The sequence below is a fragment of the Haliotis rufescens genome, unplaced genomic scaffold, assembly GCF_023055435.1.
Source record: "Haliotis rufescens isolate VD_foot unplaced genomic scaffold, xgHalRufe1.0.p SCAF_31, whole genome shotgun sequence".
NCBI classification, from domain to species: domain Eukaryota; kingdom Metazoa; phylum Mollusca; class Gastropoda; order Lepetellida; family Haliotidae; genus Haliotis; species Haliotis rufescens.
In genome coordinates this window covers 4,226,430-4,249,563 of record NW_025964013.1, presented here as the reverse complement: position 1 = coordinate 4,249,563, position 23,134 = coordinate 4,226,430, and the positions used below count along the sequence as shown (strand labels likewise).

Below are 23,134 nucleotides of genomic sequence, written 5' to 3'. Positions count from 1 at the left end.
ACACACAGCCACACACAGCCACACACAGCCATACACAGCCACACAGCCACATACAGCCACACACAGCCACACACAGCCATACACAGCCATACACAGTCACACACAGCCACACACAGCCATACACAGCCACACACAGCCATACACATACATACACAGCCACACACAGCCACACATAGCAACACACAGCCATACACAGCCACACACAGCCATACACTGCCATACACATACATACACAGCCACACACAGCCACACATAGCAACACACAGCCATACACAGCCACACACAGCCATACACAGCCACACACAGCCACACACAGCCACACACAGCCATACACAGCCACACACAGCCATACACATACATACACAGCCACACACAGCCACACATAGCAACACACAGCCATACACAGCCACACACAGCCACACACAGCCACACACAGCCACACACAACCATACACAGCCACACACAGCCATACACAGCCATACACAGCCATACACAGCCATACACAGCCACACACAGCCATACACAGCCACACACAGCCATACACAGCCATACAAGCCATACACAGCCACACACAGCCATACACAGCCATACACAGCCATACACAGCCATACAGCCACACACAGCCACACACAGCCATACAGAGCCACACACAGCCACACACAGCCACACACAGCCACACACAACCATACACAGCCACACACAGCCATACACAGCCATACACAGCCATACACAGCCACACACAGCCATACACAGCCACACACAGCCATACACAGCCATACAAGCCATACACAGCCACACACAGCCATACACAGCCATACACAGCCATACAGAGCCACACACAGCCATACACAGCCATACACAGCCACATACAGCCACACACAGCCATACAGAGCCATACACATCCACACACAGCCACACACAGCCACACACAGCCATACAAGCCATACACAGCCATACACAACCACACACAGCCACACACAGCCATACACAGCCATACACAGCCACACACAGCCACACACAGCCATACACAGCCACACCCAGCCATACAAGCCATACAAGCCATACACAGCCATACACAGCCATACACAGCCACACACAGCCACACACAGCCACACACAGCCATACAAGCCATACACAGCCATACAAGCCATACACAGCCACACACAGCCACACACAGCCACACACAGCCATACACAGCCACACACAGCCATACAAAGCCATACACAGCCACACACAGCCACACACAGCCATACAGAGCCACACACAGCCATACACAGCGACACACAGCCACACACAGCCACACACAACCATAGACAACCACAGCCACACACAGCCACACACAGCCACACACAGCCACACACAGCCATACACAGCCACACACAGCCACACACAGCCATACAAGCTATACAGAGTCACACAGCCACACACAGCCATACACAGCCACACACAGCCACACACAGCCATACAAGCTATACAGAGCCACACACAGCCACACACAGCCATACACAGCCATACAAGCTATACAGAGTCACACAGCCACACACAGCCACACACAGCCACACACAGCCATACACAGCCACACACAGCCACACACAGCCATACACAGCCATACACAGCCACACACAGCCACACACAGCCACACACAGCCATACACAGCCACACACAGCCACACACAGCCACACACAGCCATACACAGCAATACACAGCCATACAAGCCATACACAGCCATACACAGCAATACACAGCCATACACAGCCATACACAGCCATACACAGCCATACACAGCCACACAGCCATACACAGCCATACACAGCCATACACAGCCAATTCCAAATTGCACACATATATAATATGTGCTAGTATATACCTGCTGATTTTTGTTCATACATTCATTATCACTCAGGGCATACCTTATGCTTTGTGCAGAGAGGTCTTTACAAATGTCTGACAAAAGTACAAAACCGATGTGCAAACTTTTGTAAGAATGCGCTACGCGGATTCATACAGTTTGCACGTCGCTTTTTCGATTCATACCCCAATGAACCGAAAAAATACAGTCAATCCTTAAGTTAATCCTCAAAGGAACAATGTCATAATGTGTGTTTTCATAATTTTATATTGTTTCAGAAGTACATTTTCTACTTTTCTACGAGAGTTAACCCGTACACATGTTACTTAAGTGGACTCGGGATGGACTCATTTGGGCTACATTTGAAACCTAGATTTCAACAAAATCAACATTTAATATTTGAATTCAAATCTGAGGGGCCCATGTGTTCTTTTCACGCGTTATGGCGACATGTTTTTTTTTTCACAATACATAAGAGGAGGTGATCACACGTAGGTTGATGATGCTTCGCAGAGCTTAAATGAGATTAGAAAAGAAAAACGACAGGTGAGTGAACAGTGAGAACAACCAAGTTTACATACAAGATGTTTACGCTTCAAGAATTGACATCTGTTCTGTATTTTCGTACAATCTATCAAGGAGGGAGATTGTCCAGTCGCGGTTGACATTGACATGAGTGAGTGAGTGAGTATGGTTTTACGCCGCTTTTAGCAATATTCCAGCAATATCACGGCGGGGGACACCAGAAATGGGCTTCACACATTGTTCCCATGTCGGGTATCGAACCCGGGTCTTCGGCGTGACGAGCGAACGCTTTAACAACTAGGCTACCCGACCGCCCGACATTGACATGAACCCTTCGGCCAACTATAGCAACTTGGAGCATAACGTTCCACGTTCATAAGAGACATGAGAATACAGCTAGTGGTCGTCAAGGATTCCTATGATGTTAATAAACAGTCATAGCCGAAATTAACACAAATGACGGCAATGTTTGTTTTTTCACATTAAAACTGTTCTGCTTGATACGTGTAACGTGCTCTGACCAACCCATTGATCTCACCGTGAACTGTATGAGTACGTGTGGCTGGGATATCTCTCCCAGTCGACAGTTACCTCTATATCATGGCGAAGGGCGAACCTGTCCTTTGTCATATCCAGGCAACTAACAGAGAGCGATAAAACTCGGTAAGCTAGATAAATCGGGGTGTATAGCAAGGATGCTATTTTCCTTTACCAAACTGGGGTAACTATTGTTTATTGTTTGGTATCCACGCAACCTATGTGTACCGGACACAAAGGGACTGTCTGTTAAGCTGAATGTGTGTATGTATGTGTGTGTTTGTATTTGTTTCGGCTGTTTAGAGGAAGGAACGTACATACAATATATTAATTTGTCTCCTCTAGGTGTATTATATTATCTTGTACCAGCTCGGTATGTTTGGCCACTCTTGCAAATTCATCATAAATTGATATTTGCATTCGCATCTGAATGCTGTCATTAAAATGCTAATATGCTTTATTGTCGTCAATATTTATGAGAGAAATTGCTGCGCGCTCATTGTTTTCATGATGAGAAACATGTGTCGCATGTGCAAAATGTATTAATCGACGCCGGTCGAGTCCACCTCTGTATAGCGGGGACAAACCAGCCAATGTTTGTTTTTCCTCGATATTTGTCAGATCGCCTCAATTTAGTGTGACGTACGAGGGCTGTTCATTAAAGATTTCCCCTGACCCACTTCCGATGGACCTAGTGGAATGAAACTTGGCATAGGTATTAGTCTTTCTCCACATAGGAACCACCAAGAGTTACACACTTCTCCCATTGTTTTATGCAACTATGGAGACCTCGCTTGTAAAAGCCCTTATTTTGCGTCTCAAACCAGGACTTGACTTCAAAAATCAGTGTTTCACCATCTGTGAAACGTTTTCCCTTCAAAAATGACTCCATGGTTGGAAAGAGGTGGAAGTCAGATGGTGCAAGGTCAGGAGAGTAAGGAGGATGTGGAAGGATTTCATAGCCACAGGACCGCGCTTCTGCCTGGGCAACATGAGAGTTGTGTACTGGATCATTGTCTTGCAGGAGACGGACACCCTTGGTCAGCATGCCACGCCTCTTAAGCTTGATAGCGTCCCGCAATTTCCGCAGCAGTGAAGCATAATAAGCTCCTGTAATTGTGGTACCCTTTGCCAAGAAATCCATCATCACTACTCCGTGCTGGTCCCAAAACACCGTGAGCATTACCTTGCCTGCAGAGGGTTGGACACGTGCCTTCTTTGGGGGTGGTGACTCCACATGCTTCCATTGCATCGACTGAACTTTAGTCTCAGGATCATAGTGATGGACCCATGTTTCATCCTGTGTGATAAGTCTGTCAAAAGAGATTGCCTGTTTTTTTTGGCACATGTCCAAAAGATCCTTTGAGCAATTGACTCGTTCCTGCTTTTGGAAAGGTGTGAGCAACCTGGGAATCCATCGTGCAGACATCTTATGCATGTTCAAATTGTCATGGATGATTTTTTCCACAGACCCTACACTGATCTTGACATCTTGTGCTAACTGGCGAACAGTTATACGTCGGTCTGCCAAAATTGCGGTCTCCACTTGGATAGTGTCCTCATCAATGGCTGAATGGGGGCGACCAGGAATGGCAGCTGTTTCCACAGATGTCCGACCACACTTGAACTGGCGATGCCAGTGTTTAACAACGTCATATGATGGGGCATCTTCCCCATAAGTTGCTTTCATTTCATCGAAAGTTTCTTTTTGTGTGCGACCTTTCAAATATAAAAACCTAATCACTGCTCGGTATTCTACTGGCTCCATTGTCACACCCTACTCGATCATAACACCTGTAAAAGTGGTAAGATTAATAGTTCGGTGCTGCAAATTCAGACATAACCCATAGATACATGTATCATTACACATGTGAAATTTCAACAAAATATGATAACCCTAAGTGGTTTAGGGGAAATCTTTAATGAACACCCCTCGTATATGTCAGTTTTGCCACGGTTTCTAAGCTAAGTAAAGTAAATCTCGGTTATGCGTGGGGATATAAACACTTGGCGATCGGCTTCACGCTCGAGTGTGCATTAGCTCGCCCCAGCAAGGTGTGTGTGGGTATGTGTATGTGTGTACGTGTATCTACGTGTGTGTATGTGCGAGTATGTGTATGTGTGTGAGTATGTGTAAATATGTGTGCGTATCCTTGTGTGAGTATGTGTAAATATGTGTGTGTATGCTTGTGTATGTGTGAGTATGTGTGTGTGAGTATCTGTATGCATGTGTGTGTATGTGTAAGTATGTGTAAATACGTGTGCGTATGCTTGTGTGAGTATGTGTATGTATGTGTGTATGTGCCTGTATGTGTGTGTGAGTATGTGTAAATACGTGTGCGTATGCTTGTGTGAGTATGTGTGTGTATGTGTCTGTATGTGTGTGTGAGTATGTGTATGTATGTGTGTGAGAGTATGTGTATGTATATGCGTGTGAGTATGTGTATGTGTGTGAGTATGTGTATGTGAGTATATGTGTGTGTGAGTATGTGTATGTATGTGTGTGTATGTGTGTGTGAGTATGTATGTGTTTATGTATGTGTGTGTATGTGTGTTTGTGTATGTGTGTGTGAGTATACGTATGTATGTGTGTGTATGTGTATGTATTTGTGTATGTGTATGTGTGTATGTGTATAAGTGTATGTGCATGTGTATGTATGTGAGTATGTGTGTATATGTGTATTTGTGCATGTGTATGTGAGTATGTGTGTATGTGTATGTGTGTGTACATGTTTATGTGTGTATGTACGTGAGTATATGTGTATGTGTATGTGAGTATATGTGTATGTGTATGTGAGTATATGTGTATGTATATAAGTATGTGTGTGTATGTAAGTATGTGGGTATGTCTGTGTACTTTTGCCTGGTACATGCCCATGGTACGGTGCCATCCAGAGTATGTAAGTGTATTGGGTTTTGTGTGTGTGTATGTGTATGTATGTGTGTGTGTGTATGTGTGTGTATGTTTGTGTATGTGTGTATGAGAGTGAGTATGTGTATGTGTATATGTGTGTGTGTGAGTATGTGTGTATGTACGTGTGTACGTGTATGTGTGTGTATGCATGTGTGAGTGTGTGTATGTGTGTGTATATGTATGTGTGAGTATGTGTGTGTGTGTGTGAGTATGTGTGTACGTACGTGTGTACGTGTATCTGTGTGTATGCATGTGTGTGTGTGTATGTGTGTGTATATGTGTGTATATGTATGTGTGAGTATGTGTATGTGTGAGAGAGTGTGTTTGTGTGTGTGTGTGAGAGAGAGAGAGAGAGAGAGAGAGAGAGAGTGTGTGTGTGTGTGTGTGTGTGTATGTGATTAAGATAGAATTCTTACAGCTCTATGTTATCTGACAGGGAAAAACTGACACTTGAGGAAGAAAGATCTTACGTCATCACTTTGTGTGTCAGGGCCCCGTTCCACTAAGAGATCTCAGTGCTACGCTGATCGTAAGCCTATGATAAAGTATGGGAGTTACGACCAACTTAGCATTAAGATCGCTATGTGGAACGGGTTCCTGGTCTCGCTACGGACGTCGTGGACGATAGTCGCAACACCACCATTAACAAAGTAGCACGATACATGTTTGAAGTCAACAACCGTTTATTTACATGAGGCATGTACACCAACATTCAAGGTACTGACATGCGTTAACGCTTCCCTCACACTTCAACATTGTACATTTAAATTACGTAAAATTGTTTTCATAAAAAAATATATCCATCAACTCTGAAGCAGACCGTATGTTAAAAGAGTTCACAATACCCCTCATTCAACACAAGGCATATTGCCCCCAAAATGATTTCAATAACACGGAAGGGAACTCAAGTAATAAATCGTACCTCCATTCAAGTTGGACCCATATGATATATGTTATATCTGTTTACCGAAGATCTAGCCAACTACTTAACATTCTGGAAGCACGTGTGTAGTATCACAACATATATTAAAGACATATTATTTTCCAGTGTGTCTGTTCTCACTAATTTGTCATATTGAAATGCATTGAGCAAATATATACATAAACATGGTCATTATACAAGATCGTAGTATACACAAGGCTTCTGATGACTGTGTTTGGTTTTGACTGGTCCTTGTAACAACGTGAGGCTGGCATGGGATGAACGAGAGAACAATCCATGAAAAGTGACCAAGACGGTACAGAAAGACAATACAAACTACACGCGTATTCACTTTAGCAAACGGTTGCATAGTCATGATTCCACTCCTATAAACAATGTCAAATTTGGATGGGCAATGATAATCGACTTTACACCATGGCAAGGGGCGGTTAGATTGGCAATGATCATCGACTTTACACCATGTCAACGGGCGGTTAGATTGGCAATGATCACCGACTTTACACCATGGCAACGGGCGGTTAAATTGGCAATAACCATCGACTTTACACCATGGCAAGGGGCGGTTAGATTGGCAATGATCACCGACTTACACCATGGCAACGGGCGGTTAGATTGGCAATAACCATCGACTTTACACCATGGCAAGGGGCGGTTAGATTGGCAATGATCATCGACTTTACACCATGGCAAGGGGCGGTTAGATTGGCAATGATCATCGACTTTACACCATGGCAAGGGGCGGTTAGATTGGCAATAACCATCGACTTTACACCATGGCAAGGGGCGGTTAGATTGGCAATAACCATCGACTTTACACCATGGCAAGGGGCGGTTAGATTGGCAATGATCACCGACTTTACACCATGGCAAGGGGCGGTTAGATTGGCAATGATCATCGACTTTACAAGATGACAAGGGGCGGTTAGATTGTCTATGATCATCGACTTTACGCCAAGGCAAGGGGCGGTTAGATTGGCAATGATCATCGACTTTACAAGATGACAAGGGGCGGTTAGATTGGCAATGATCACCGACTTTACACCATGGCAAGGGGCGGTTAGATTGGCAATGATCATCGACTTTACAAGATGACAAGGGGCGGTTAGATTGGCAATGATCACCGACTTTACACCATGGCAAGGGGCGGTTAGATTGGCAATGATCATCGACTTTACAAGATGACAAGGGGCGGTTAGATTGGCAATGATCACCGACTTACACCATGGCAAGGGGCGGTTAGATTGGCAATGATCACCGACTTACACCGGGGCAAGGGGCGGTTAGATTGGCAATGATCATCGACTTTACAAGATGACAAGGGGCGGTTAGATTGGCTATGATCACCGACTTTACACCATGGCAACGGGCGGTTAGATTGGCAATGATCATCGACTTTACAAGATGACAAGGGGCGGTTAGATTGGCAATGATCATCGACTTTACACCATGGCAAGGGGCGGTTAGATTGGCAATGATCATCGACTTTACAAGATGACAAGGGGCGGTTAGATTGGCAATGATCACCGACTTACACCGGGGCAAGGGGCGGTTAGATTGGCAATGATCACCGACTTACACCATGGCAAGGGGCGGTTAGATTGGCAATGATCATCGACTTTACACCATGGCAAGGGGCGGTTAGATTGGCTATGATCACCGACTTTACACCATGACAAGGGGTGGGTGGGTGGGTGAATGTGTGTGTGTGTGTGTGTGTGTGTGTGTGTGCGTGCGTGCGTGCGTGCGTGCGTGCGTGCGTGCGTGTGTGTGTGTGTGTGTGTGTGTGTGTGGTGGGGGTAGGAAGGGCAGTGATTATCGACTTACACCATGGCAAGGGGTGGATGGGTGAATGTGTATTTGTGCGTGCGTGTGTGTGTGTGTGTGTGTGTGGTGGGGGTAGGAAGGGCAGTGATTATCGACTTACACCATGCCAAGGGTGGTTGGATGGACAATAACCATCGACTTCACAAAATGCCAAGAGTGGTAATTGGGCACTGATCACCGACTTTACACCATGCCAAAGGGTGGCTGGATGGACAATGACCATCGACTTTACACCATGCCAAGGGTGGTTATATGGGCAATGGCTTTCGACTTTACACCATGCCAAGGGTGGTTAGATTGGCAATAACCATAGACTTTACGCAATGTCAAAGGGTGGTTGGATGGGAGATGTTCTTAGGAACTTTACATCACTTTATAATAATGCAACTCTTAACTTTACAGAAAAGGACGTGTTTTGAATGAGTGTAACTCACATTCATGTTGGTATGTAGACACCTCGGGGACAAACAGCAAAATTGTGTCTAGGGTAACTTGGAATTTATTAGACATGTTTGAAATCAAATTGATTTGAAATCAGTTGAGATAAATTTAGAAATGGTGATAGTTGCCTTGTATGGAATGTTATAAAGTAACGAAAGAAGTCTAACATTTGTTGATAAACCCAATAACTGATTACAGGGCTCAAAAGAACCGATATCAACAGGTGTCCGCATTAGAGGGATCTTGGTATGTACAAGTATAGACTTGGTTCTAATGTAAATCAGAAGAAGTCTGAATGAGAGGAAACGTGAAAACATTAGGTAGCTGTGGTATGCCAGTACCTATCTTACATCAACATGCCATTCACGTGTTGCCTATGTTTAGTTATACTTCATCAGTCTACCTGACTAGTTGTGAAATGGTTATCACAGGTATTTTTAAAAGAAAAGACATCACAACACTTCTTGCACACATCCAAGGAACTCTCTCTGGGCGTGGGCCTTGTAGGTACATGGGAACTGTATGTATGTCGCTGTTCGCTCTGAACCTCATAGAAACATATAGAGATGGTAACACCAGGTACCGTTAGTTGAACATCTACGAGTGAATAACCCCCGGAAACCCAATAAACTTTCACGAAAGAGATTCATTCGCCAAAAGAAATAAACTTAAGTAATCTTAAATAATTTCAAAGTCCTCTTGTCGTCCCTTGATGTACAAACATGTTAGGTTAACAAGTACCCTAGATGTCCACAAGAATCGAAATGGCGATCTCATCTTGAGTTGAAATACTCCAGCCTTGTACACGAGGATGGTCCGATTGTCAGCAGATTGTCCAAAGTTAGCATTAAATACACATAGAAAGTATTCCGTATTGCCAGATCCTCCCACAAATGCACTTTACAATGTCCTGTTATGCAGTTCTGGTGAAATTGAGATTTATATAATTATTGTCTCCTTGTATATTGAAACGACCTGGATTAAAGTTATGTGGATGTGGACTTTTCCTGAAGGCTGTCAGTCCAAGCCGAGTTAGCTTTGCATACAGCTCGTATAAACTAACGTATGCACTTTTGGAAGGCCAGTCAGGGAAGAGATGCCACTCTAAGTAGAACTGTCTAATGTTCTTGAAAAGTCCATCGTCCATGATGTTTTTCACGACTGCCCACTCATGTCCTTCGACATCAATTTTTAAAACATCCAGCACTCTCTGAAATGATAGACAGGAGAAACATTTTAGGCACTTACATTAGTGTTTGTGTGTTGTTTAACGCCGCACTCAGCAATATCCAAGCTATATGACGGCGGTTCTTACATCAGTAAATACGCAATGTTACGTGCAAGCAATATCAGTCGCAAGTATATTTGTAGTAAATCAATGGCACCAAAATAGTTAACTGCTTAAAAATAAAGTGCTGTCGTGGTCAGATTTGAACTGCAGGCAACGGCAGCCAGTGGAACGTTCCTAAATGGTTTGGACAATAATTAGAGTTATCCGCCCTATACATGAATCGAACATAGCATGTTTCACGTTTCGAAAATAGGGATGGGTCACTTTCAAAAAGGCTGTCTGTACCTATATACGAGGACAAGAGGGCGATTCGGGGCTTGTTTCTTATATCTACTTGCCAAGTGGGGTTTGGATACCTATCTGGAAACACCGAATTCCCCCCAGCTTCCAAGACCTTTCTGGAGACTAGAGATTCTGGTATCTTTTAGGATGTCCATCAGTGACAATATTTTGAACGCCATTGAGTGCACTTCCATTAATTCTAAGCCCTGACGTTTATTGTTGCTGCTGCCACCTATAAGACCCAGTGTATGTACAATGTCGTTTGGATTGTGAACCTAAAGCTGAGTATTCATTGACTTTGTGTAGTCATTTGCTGAGTTCACAATATAGGTCTGTGTTCTCCGATGTTTTGCTGAACCTCTGTGTTCCAGTTGGAAAATCACACAGAGGTTAGAAATGGAGATAAACGCACGGTAGGTAATAAAGAAGTACACATATGTGAGAATTTATTCAAAAGCATACGCTTTCTGAATTTTCGTTTACATTTCTAAATTATTCATGTTAACATTTGGTAAGATACATCAGCGATTGTCGATTGATGCAGAACCTAGACGTGAGTATATGATATGTAATATATGTGTGATAGCGCTTGCGATATAATATGATTCATATATTATGTGTGTGATATGTGTATATATTTATATACCATAATCTATGAGGTGAGGTGAAATTGGGTTTAACGTCGCGTCCAAGATTATTGCACTTATATAGCGACGTGCATGTACGTGTGTGTGTTTGTGTGGCTGCTTGTACTAGTCCGGACTTATGCCGATTTATAGTGCTAGCTCACTGAGATACTATGCCGCAGTTTAACATGAATACCCCACTCAGACACAGTATACTGACTCCGAGCCGACCAGTCCTTGTTCTAGCCCCTTAATGCCGAGCGCCAGACAGGGTAACAACAAGTACCATCTTTTAACGTCTTTTGGTATGGCGCGGCCGGGGATCGAACCCCGGACCTTCCGCTCTCCGGGCGGACGCTCTACCACAAGACCACGGAGGCGGTCCCATAATCTATGAATGTGCAATGTTATATAGTGTGTTTAAAGTAACAGGTGTGTATAATGTAGTGCAATGCGGTATGGTATTTGTGTGTAATATTCTGATATAATAGAGTAAGTTGGGTTTAACGCACCTTTGAACAACTACACTAAACGTATATAATAAATAGGATATTCCATGTGTCTCGCGACGGGGAAAAGACACCTCCTTTCCTCCAGTCACTGGATGAGAGAAACATGACATTTCACCTGACACATGAAATATCCTCGATTTATCGCTACTAGAGCAGTTCACATACTGTCTGAACATAACATATCTTTTAACCTTTATATGGTACTTACAAACAAATATATATTATTCTACCATAAGCATGTCGATTCTGAGTGGTCATTTACAGCTGTACTAACAGACTGTCCACTAATGGCTAACTAATTGTACATGTATCTTGGCACCCTAACAATGCGCGTGGCATGGTCAAACTGACAAGGTACAGATCCAAACATTCTCTTCGTACAATCGAGTGAACAAATAAACAGTTCTGCCTCTAGTAGCACACCACGCGAGATTAGAATTCATGGAATGTTTCAAAGAAAGAATGTCTGTCTCATGCCAAAGTTGGTCGGATGATTGTGAACAACGTGTCGGTTACTGTGAACGAAGATATGTAGGTTGTAGGCTGTCTGTATTGCAAAGTGGCTGTCTGTATTGCAATGTGACTGTCTGTATTGCAAAGTGGCTGTCTGTATTGCAAAGTGGCTGTCTGTATTGCAAATTGGCTGTCTGTATTGCAAAGTGGCTGTCTGTATTGCAAAGTGACTGTCTGTATTGCAATGTGACTGTCTGTATTGCAAAGTGACTGTCTGTATTGCAAAGTGAATGTCTGTTTTGCAAAGTGACTGTCTGTATTGCAAAGTGACTTTCTGTATTGCAAAGAGACTGTCTGTATTGCAAAGTGGCTGTCTGAACTATGAAGCGTCCACACAATGAGGGAAGTGATTTTTTAAGCCTTTATATTGAGAATATATGTGGCAATTGACTCTGTAAAGATATGTGGCTGTGTGCATGTGGATGGTATCCGGCTGTATGAATACAGCTGGTAACTGTCTGTCTGAATAAAGGCGATATAACCTGCGGATGTACTACTTGTCTCAACACTGTATGACATTAAGCAGCAAAATGTTAGAGCAATTATCAAGTAACTATCAAGTAATTATCCTTATTGCTTTGTTATAGACAAATTATGGGACAGAGAGAGGGGGGTTAAAGGACAATTATTGGTTTAATTAGACCCTTTTGGTCCATCTAATATTCACTAATCATAAATAATTTTGATAGTTAGTTGTCGGCCGAAACAAACAAACAAACGTAGCTTGACCTATTACTTATTCACGCTGCTTGTATTTGGCAATTGGCCCAGACGCGTGTATGCAGCCGACTACGCGGAAAGGAATGTAGCACACGTACACACGATGTTTATGCTACATCTAGATGTTGTCAATTGTTTACAAATCTGGATCGTTTCTCAAAGTAAACAAATTTCGTTATCCATATTGCTACACACAATGAAGTACCATCGAGCTGTACAAACACAAATTGTTTAACTAAATAATCTACATGCCTTTAAGTATGGACTTAGCTATACATGCCTTTACAGATATTTAAGTGGCATATTACAAACTGTAGTAGCAGCAGCAGCGAGACAGGGGGACTTCAGGGTTCCAACTTCGTTACTCTTTTCATTGTCGATGTTTCATCTAAGTATAGTTCAATGGATATAAAAGCGACAAAACCCTTTCCATATTCATAAGAACTCTGGATTGTACGATTCCGAGTGTATGATGAGCCAGTGTTTTCGAGTCACTTTCAAACAGCGATGATAATAAGTGTTTGCAAAAAGATGAGCGTATGCCGCCCCTCCGTTTGCATCCGTCACAAACACATGCAAAGGCAAGTCAATTATTCACCTGAATTTTGCATTCATACATTCTAAGTTGTTTAAAGGTGGATGTTGTCAGATCAGTACGTACATGCTCGTGTCCAAGCTCTTTCATGATCGTCTTTAGGGTCCTTATTTTCCACAGCTGCTTATTGCTGACATACATGTCCTTCCGTGCTTCGAATGTGTCACTGTCCACCCCGCTCAACCCCATGGCGTGGAACGTCACTTTCTTATTACGCCTGTGGTCTTCCTTGTGCATGCTGAAATGATAATGTGATTTCTCGGGAATGCATAACCCTTGTTATAAACTTCTGAACTGAAACAAAGTTTGTCGTTTATATTAATGCATGACTCACACTACGTCATACATGTTTTAAAGGCACAGTCTCTCAATCAAAGACTGGCTCTCATTACAGCGACATCATCATCAAGACATCAGTGTCATCATGGCGGCAAGCCTCTACGGTGAAGGGGGTGGGGTAGCCTAGTGGTTGAAGCGTTCGCTCGTCACGCCTAAGACCTTGGTTCGATTCCCGTCATAGGTACAATGTGTGAAGCCCATTTCTGGTGTCCCAGAATGTGTCTAAAATATTGCTAAAAGCATAGATGGCGACATCCCTTTCGTCTCAACACATTTTTATTTGTTTGGTAAAAGCATACCAGTCAATTCCGGCTTATGTTACTGCTTCTCCATGATACAATATTCAGGTTTGGTATATACATGTACGTATTAACCAGGTCCAGTGTACAGGGCGTCTCTGTGCTCAATCACTGGTTATTTAGTACAGTATATCTATATGCAATTAATTCTGGTGTCCCCAACGTGGTATTGCTGTAATATTGCTAAAAGCGGCGTAAAACCAAACGCACTCATTCACTCACTATATAGTATTATAGCTAAAATGGATAGAATTATCATTAAACCGCCCGCATGTTATCAGAAATGAGCGGGCCACTGTAACTTGATAATGCCCTCATATTACTTGACGACGGGCTATTATCACGCCCGTTGTTAGGTGACGTCATAGGATAGGATCGGTGACGTCACGTTCAATAGTGACGTCATCTGATTTGTTCTATGACGTTTCCATAGTTGTAAAAGTGGGTCAGTGACATTCGTGTTGATTGCAGTAAATGTTTCAAACACGATATTGTTGTTTCTTTCTATTTGATAAAAAATTCCATCCATTGTAGCTATAATAACGGTAACGCTATATTTGTGGGCATTATCATTTGCAGAAGCCCTCGGTCTTTTCAACTGCCCTCCTTCGTCGGGCAGTTAATGGAAGACCTCGGGCTTCTGCAAATGATAATGCCCTGAAAAATAGCGTTACCCTCATATTAAGACATGGTCATTTATCATCCAAAACTGGCTCCCACAGGAGATATCGCTTGGATGAGATCAAGCGATATCTACACTGTAGATATCGCTGCAATGACATTACATCACAATGCTTTACAGACCATTGTGATGTCACTGGTTACCATGACGTCACAATCAAATGACATCACTAATGGCTCTGCTACTGAAGCTGTTTGCAGTACTTTTTACACTGAAGACACTGCTAATTAATGTCTACAAATTGAAAAAGTTGAAAGAATGATGTTGGATGATAAATAAAATCTCACCCTCGAGTCTTTTGATATCAAATATATCAATACTTGTTGATAAAAGTGGCAAAAATCCTCGGCAAGCCTCGGAATTTTTCCACTTTTATCAACTCGTGTTGATATATTTGATATCAAAAGACACTCGGGTGAGATTCTCTATATAATTTTGTGGCCAGTTCAAATATCAACATTGCTATTAGTTTCGACTACATCAATCTGTAAACAAGCTTAATAGGGGGTACAGATGGCCAGATTGTCTGAGGCGTCACAATTCATTGAACAGCGTGGCGTCCGTCAGACATGCGGGAATACTAAGATGGATGCAGGTTCGAATCCCAGGTTTGGCTTGATTCTGATGCCTGGTTTTCAGACTTTCCTTTCACATGCCTGACACGCTGTAAAATGTTGTTTAAAGCGGCATAAAACCATATTCACTCATTTTCTTACATGCATGAATTGTATGAATTGCACCAGAGCGTGACGGTACACACATTTGTTCAAAATAAATATGTACTCGAGAGGTAACTATTTGTTATGAAACTGATAATTTAGTAAAATCACATGGACGAATGTTTGAGCATCAACTAAATCAGAACATTTTGTGAATCACCACAAAACCCCCTCCCACAGATACTAGTTTAAAACCAATTACATTATATTTTGTTAATCTCAAATTGCAACTTTAAATCGAGGTAATTTTGTAAAACGGGTTAAGATTCTTAGAGAACCGGTGAGGGCCCTATGTTATCAGGGCCTTGCCTGACTCATCACCCTGGGTCATTCTGTACTTGTATATGTCCATGATCCTTATCGAGTCTTATCAACATGGTTTGAACTCCGCATCTAAACAATGCCTGCCACTGACGGTTTTAAGCTCCTCGGTTCACGATACACTAATGTGAATAATGATCATGCGCATTTATTTGATTTTGAAAATAGGACACATGTCGTAACTGTCATGACGTTCAGTACATCCTGAACATGTCAAAAGATAACCTCCAATCGACCTTTGTTACATAAGGGTACACAGCGCCTTGTACGGGCTTGATAGGCTCAGTCTCCGTACACGGTAGCAGTTGACCCGAAATACGTAAATATAGAATAGTTTATCATATTGACGAGTCCGTACGCGTGTGGCCGCCTATCACCCATACGTCGGACCCTTTAACAGCTATGAAGGATAATGATATGCTGATAAACGAAACAATGTCTCGACAAATATTGAGATATATTCCTTGTCATTGCTGTTCTTCTGGGTTTCAAATATGGCGCGACACATGTTTCAGTGTTTTCAGAGAATAAGATATTTAAAACATGAATGTTTTTCGAATGCTATTTCATAACCACGATTATTATTTTCATTAAGAGAGCGTTCACTACTTGGCATGTCTTAGAGGTATTTCCTTCATGCACGTCTTAATTAATTGCCCCATTTGGATCTGCGTTTTAATCTTGAATGTTTAGCTTGTTTTACAAATACTCATATTTCTCATTTATCTGACATACAGAAATTCGGCTTTTTAATGTCAAACAAGGAGATGTGTTTTAAGGTTGCCAAAACCCTATATTATATTCCATCTCGCTGTCAGGCGCTATTGTACTATTAATGGAATTTGATGTGTCCTGTGCCTTATATTTGGTGATTTATATCCGTACATAATTTAAACATATTTATATTGTTACTTGCATGTGACTAAAGGTACTGTATATACCACAGTCTCCCATAATTCTGCAAGAAAAACTTGTGTACATATAACCTGTTCAACTATTGCTGTACATAAGGGGAGATTTAGATAAACTATCTGTCTCTCTGTCTGGTAAAGAGAACAAAGACGCACTCTGCTGTTGTTGAATCACTGCTGAGATATTCATTTAAATACATTTCATATAATACCTGAAATAATACAAAATTTACCTCGGATCAAAGGAGTGCACTTCACAGCCAATCTTTCCCATTGCATCGTCAAAACTGAAATCGTTTGCAATTCTGAAATGGAACCAAATTTAATAGTTACAGCTGAGCAAAATGTGTCAGTCTTCTTGGCCAACAACACGATTATTACATAATTGCCGATAAGAGCCACAAGATGGTTAGCAGGGCGCCACACACTGGCATAAGTTGGCAGCAGTCTATCGCATGGAAAAAGACTAACTATAACGAAAAGAACATTCTGCACAACGCAACCGCATACATTTAACAGCGATGTGTGAAAACATGTTCAATTCTACCACTACGCTGTACTGATTGGTGTATTCAAAGTGTATGGTTATGAATATGAAAACAGGAAATAGATTATTATATTCACACGTCTTCTTACAAATGAGAAAGCTGACTTCTAAGAGTTTGTTCTGCTTTCATCAAGGTTAACTATTACAACAAAGAACTTGGGCTCTTCGAACAAGGATGTTGTGTTGAATAGAGAGTGAGCCCAGAGACATGGTGTCCGTGTCAGTCTAGACGCTGTAGCCGGTGTGAAGTTGAAAGTCGGGAACGCCTGCTTGCTGGACTTGACTTGTACCAGTAGAGTCTGAATCACCGCTCGAAATAGTCATTGTATTTGAATAACCGACTAAAGAAGTTAGGACTCAACTTATTCTTCGTCTTCAACCCAAGAGTTAATTCCTCCGTCTATATACACGTTGTATAATAAGCAGCTGGCCTTTATATGGATCTAACGATCTATAATATGGAGCTTATGGTATATATAACTGAGGCAAAATTATATGATGATGCATTATAATGTATAGTTTATGTTCCATTGTTGAATTATAATGTGTAGATCACGTTCCATTGGTTTTATAATGTGTAGATTATGTTCCATTGTTTAATTATGATGTGTAGGTCACGTTCCATTGTTTAATTATGATGTGTAGGTCACGTTCCATTGTTTTTTATAATGTGTAGATTATGTTCCATTGTTTAATTATGATGTGTAGATCACGTTCCATTGTTTTTATAATGTGTGATTATGTTCCATTGTTTAATTATGATGTGTAGATCACGTTCCATTGTTTTTTATAATGTGTAGATTATGTTCCATTGTTTAGTTATGATGTGTAGGTCACGTTCCATTGTTTTTTATAATGTGTAGATCACATTCCATTGTTTTTCATGATGTGTAGATTATGTTCCATTGTTTAATTATGATATGTAGGTCACGTTCCATTGTTTTTTTATAATGTGTAGGTCACGTTCCATTGTTTTTTATAATGTGTAGGTCACGTTCCATTGTTTCTTATAATGTGTAGATCACGTTCCATTGTTTTATTACAATGTGTAGAAAATGTTCCAAGTCATCGAGAGGTATGATTTATACTATCATGAAAGATATCAAGACCCCCAGTACCTTTAAATCAACGTCTTTGTTCCAATTGTGACATAAGTGACGGTGAAAAACACCATATATATTACACTATACGAAACATAATCATCCAAGCTTTCTTCTATATAAAGAGCTGGAGAAAGATTGTAAAAAGATTAGGCACATTGACGAAAATGAATTGTTCTTATACATTTTAACAAATAATGAAATCAACACCATAAAAGATATCTGTCACCATGTGTACAACTTCAGGCAATACTGTGCCAAATTAAGTATCCGACACGAGATATATATGTATATGTATGTATGTACATATATATTATATATACATACATTTTATATTTTGTTTCTTTAACTTCTGTAAATAATCTCTACATGTGACATGTATGTTTATTTCAATTGAATATGAGGGGCGGTCGGGTAGCCTAGTGGTTAAAGCGTTCGCTCGTCACGCCGAAGACCCGGGTTCGATTCCCGACATGGGTACAATGTGTGAAGCCCATTTCTGGTGTCCCCCGCCGTGATATTGCTGGAATATTGCTAAAAGCGGCGTAAAACCATACTCAGTCAGTCAATTGAATATGTGTATGTCTGCAACATTGCCTCTTTTCTGTAATGGAATGTTTCTTGCAATAAATATATCTGTATCTATATGTTTTATACTATAAGTGTAATGTTTCAAAACGTAAAAGGATTATTTTATACCATTGTGGTAATGTTCTATGATGAGGATGGTATGATCTACAGTAAGTGGGCTGAGGTCTCTAGGAAGGAGGCATTCGTCTTTCAGAAATAGAAAATGTCAGCGCCAAAGAATAACCAGTCCGGTCTGGCGAAACAGATTCTATTGGGCGTAAAAGGCAAAAACTGGGAAAAAAACATGAACAGGCTATTGAAAATCAGACGGCAATGAGGTAATGATCTTCAAAACAACCTGAGTAACTCCGGCAAACAAACGAACAAACAAACAAACCTACGCGATCTTCAGTCTTGCCCAGATATCACACATTCATCACCTAATCAGACACGTGTTTACACGGTGGTCGGTTCCTGCCCACTACACCCTTCCCCTTAGACTTGCACCAGTCTCTAAGGCATTACTTATTATTTTAAATCATAAGTTCTATATTATGTAAATAATCGCAAGTTGTCCCTATAAGAGACTATAGTCCTTCCACATATCTAGACTTGACTATTAGGAGGATAGAATTACTACACATCCATGGACTTTTCTTTCAGTACAGCCTTTGAGCAATGGTAGTGTCCCCTCGGTGCTCGTGAGGGAGTCGATATCAGATGCAAAGAACCTTGGCAACGTATCGGGTTTTCCTCGTCAAGACGAACAAGGAATGCCTTTGTTACGAACGCGTTTATCAACATTTTGACAGTGACAAAACAGTGCGTATATAATATCTTACGTTCATGATAACATTAACCGGCTTTTGTCCTATTGGCAAGGGCGTCAGTGGTTACTTGAGGCGTTATATGACACCTGTCCAGAATAAAGATTTCGAAACCTCTTAATGATAAGCTATGTAGGTTTATCGCCTGTGGCCCTTTGGGGACACTGGGTCAGAAGAGTGAGTGAGTGAGTCAGTATGGTTTTACTCTTTTGTTAAGCAATATTCCAGCAATATGAAGGCGAGGTACAGCAGAAATGGGCTTCACGCATTGTACCATGCGGGGAATCGAACCCGGGCCTTTGGCGTGACGAGCGAACACTAAACCACCAGACTCACTACTTGAATTTGACAAGCAACATTTCATTGTACACAACTTTGGGATATAAAACCAATGTTTATCTACATGCTGTGTCAGCTGTTTCAATATACTCACCCAAATGAATAAACAAGGCATGGCGGTTTCACAGCATAGGGATCATCTTGGCACAAATGCCAATTCCCCACCGATATCATATTCTTACAGGAATACTCTACTGGGGACACGAAACTCCTGCGAAAAAAAGTAAAACATAAATATGTGTCAGATTATTAACGCTGCATTTCATGAACAAAACATACATTGTGCATAATTCCACTCACATACCAGACACCATGTGTTGCAGGGTGAAGGCGGTGACATTTCAGACAGGTGGATTTACACGCCGCAAGCGAAAATACAGACACGTTCATTTATACTCCACGAAAGGATTGGCTATTATTTCAAATTTCTCAACCAAGCGGTTTGTTAAACACCATTTCGTGACGTCATGATGTTTGTTGACGTCATTCAAATTACGTGTCATCACAGTGTTATCAGTACCAATGATACTGTGATTCAGGTTGAGGGTATGTAATCTGTTATAGTTGTCTGCTGAAAGTTCATTCTCCCATATTACCCGTGAAGATCCGTGGTAGAATAGGTCTTCTGCAACCCATGCTTGCCGTAAAAAGCGACTATGCTTGTCGTAAGCGGCGACTAACGGGATCGGGTGGTCAGGCTCGCTTATTTGGTTGATGCATGTCATCGTACCCCAAATTCGTGGATCGATGCTCATGACATCAATTACTGGATTGTCTTGTCCAGACTCGACAAACAAACATTCTCCCATATCTTTCAGCATCGTGAAAAATGTTTAAATGATCATAAATTTATTGCAATTGATTCCTTGGCATTTGCATAATTCCTTATGCTTGTGTTCCATTAACCGAAACAAATTCGGTTACGCCCGCTAGCGAAATACTGTTTACTGATTGGCTAATAATACAGTGGGCGGGGCTTGTGTTGTTATTATTACGCTGAACGATGTCACTGAGTTCTCATCGTTGACCACATTCAGTTTTGTATCACAGATTAAATCAGCTTTGAAGCATTACTGTTTGATTATTTCTTTATAAGAATTGACTTCATTATTTGTTTTGCATTTATTGAAGTAGTACATTCCGGTGTGCACACCATGCGGAGTTTTACAGTGTGCAAATCGGTTTTAACGTTTATTCCTTCATAGACCCCATTAATATTGAAATCAACTCTTAGATACCTAACTATCATGATAACATACACCCTATTGTTAAGGAGCAACTCTGGTGTATGAAAAAGACATTAAGATGCTAGACATCACAGTGTATATATGTCCAACCCCGACAGGAACTTGAGGTAGAAGGTCACCATAGGTATGACGCCCAAGAGGTGAGGTGAGGTAAAATGGGGTTTAACGTCGCGTCCAAGATTATTGCACTTATATAGCGACGTGCATGTACGTGTGTGTGTTTGTGTGGCTGCTTGTACTAGTCCGGACTTATGCCAATTTATAGTGCTAGCTCACTGAGATACCATGCCGCAGTTTAACATGAATACCCAACTCAGACACAGTATACTGACTCCGAGCCGACCAGTCCTTGTTTTAGCCCCTTAATGCCGAGCGCCAGACAGGGTAACAACAAGTACCATCTTTTAACGTCTTTTGTTATCACGCGGTCGGGGATCGAACCCCGGACCTTCCGCTCTCCGGGCGGAGGCTCTACCACTAGACCACGGAGGCGGTCCGCCGCCCAAGATGGCGCCAAGCGAGTACGTCATCATAAATACATAGCTTATTGTTGATTGAAACATCTTTATGAGTATGGGATCAGGCCTTTCAGATCCACCCCATGGATACAGCGCCCACCCCTATATGGTGCCATGTTTCCTTATATACTGAGTGGGTGAGTGAGTATGGTTTTACGCCGCTTTTAGCAATATTCTAGCAATATCACGGTGAGGGACACCGGAAAATGGGTTTAACACATTGTACCCATGTCGGGAATCGAACCCTGGTCTTCGGCGTGACGAGCAACGCTTTAACCACTGGGCTTCCCGACCGCCCCTTCCTTATATACTGAACAATAACAGGGCTCATGCAACATTTGGTATACAACTGTTCAGTCTTCACTACAAAAAATATCCCCAAATATATTGATGAACTATATTTCACTATATTTGACTCAAATATAATAACTCTCCTGGCACGATCTATGAATATCGATGATTATGCAAGCGCATCCATGACATGCGATAATGCACATATTGGTCGAATATGAGTATGCCATCTGACAACAGTCGGCATGTTTGCACACATGTCAGTGCTGATGCGAAGAATAGTTTTTACTCACTCACTACGTCATTCACGCCCGTCGGGATATGTATTCAGAGTGATGGACATCCGAAATTCAATAACTTCTCACGAAAGTCAACACGATATATGTGTAATGATACCAAGAGCGAGACAATATTCCAGTTGCATGCATATCGACTAGTCCATGTGTGTTCAGAAAACACCTGTTTACTCCTGAAAGCATTTGAAAGTGGGTAACCAAATTCGAACTCCCGATAACTCTTGCTATATCCCACTAACTACTGCACCTACTGACCCCTGCAATCTCACAGTAACTCCAACTATGTCCCACTAACACTTTATGTTTTAGGAACTATGTACTTGTACTCTTTGTCCTATACGAATATTTACTAGTTTCGCCAAGATATAGTTCCCCTTTCACCATTGATGATTATGCCAGCAATGAAAGTAGTGAGTGAGTGAGTATTGTTTTACGCCGCTTTTAGCAATATTCCAGCAATATAACGGTGGGGGACAACAGAAATGGGTTTCCCACATTGTAACCATGTCGGGAATCCCGGGTCTTCGGCGTGACGAGCGAACGCTTTAACCACTAA

General features: G+C 41.8%; 1 protein-coding gene across 1 annotated transcript in view; it reads right to left on the bottom strand.

Moving 5' to 3' along the window:
- Positions 1-6,490: 6,490 nt before the first annotated feature.
- Positions 6,491-23,134, bottom strand: part of LOC124123721 (probable methyltransferase-like protein 24) — a 45,638-nt gene continuing 28,994 nt past the window's right edge. Inside the window, exons 3-6 of the mRNA XM_046486905.2 lie at positions 20,321-20,437; positions 17,077-17,148; positions 13,639-13,810; positions 6,491-10,243 (exon numbers count right to left, since the gene is read on the bottom strand). Coding sequence (XP_046342861.1) covers positions 9,947-10,243; positions 13,639-13,810; positions 17,077-17,148; positions 20,321-20,437 — 658 coding nt within the window. The 3' untranslated portion in view covers positions 6,491-9,946. The remainder of the gene's footprint in view (positions 10,244-13,638; positions 13,811-17,076; positions 17,149-20,320; positions 20,438-23,134) is intronic.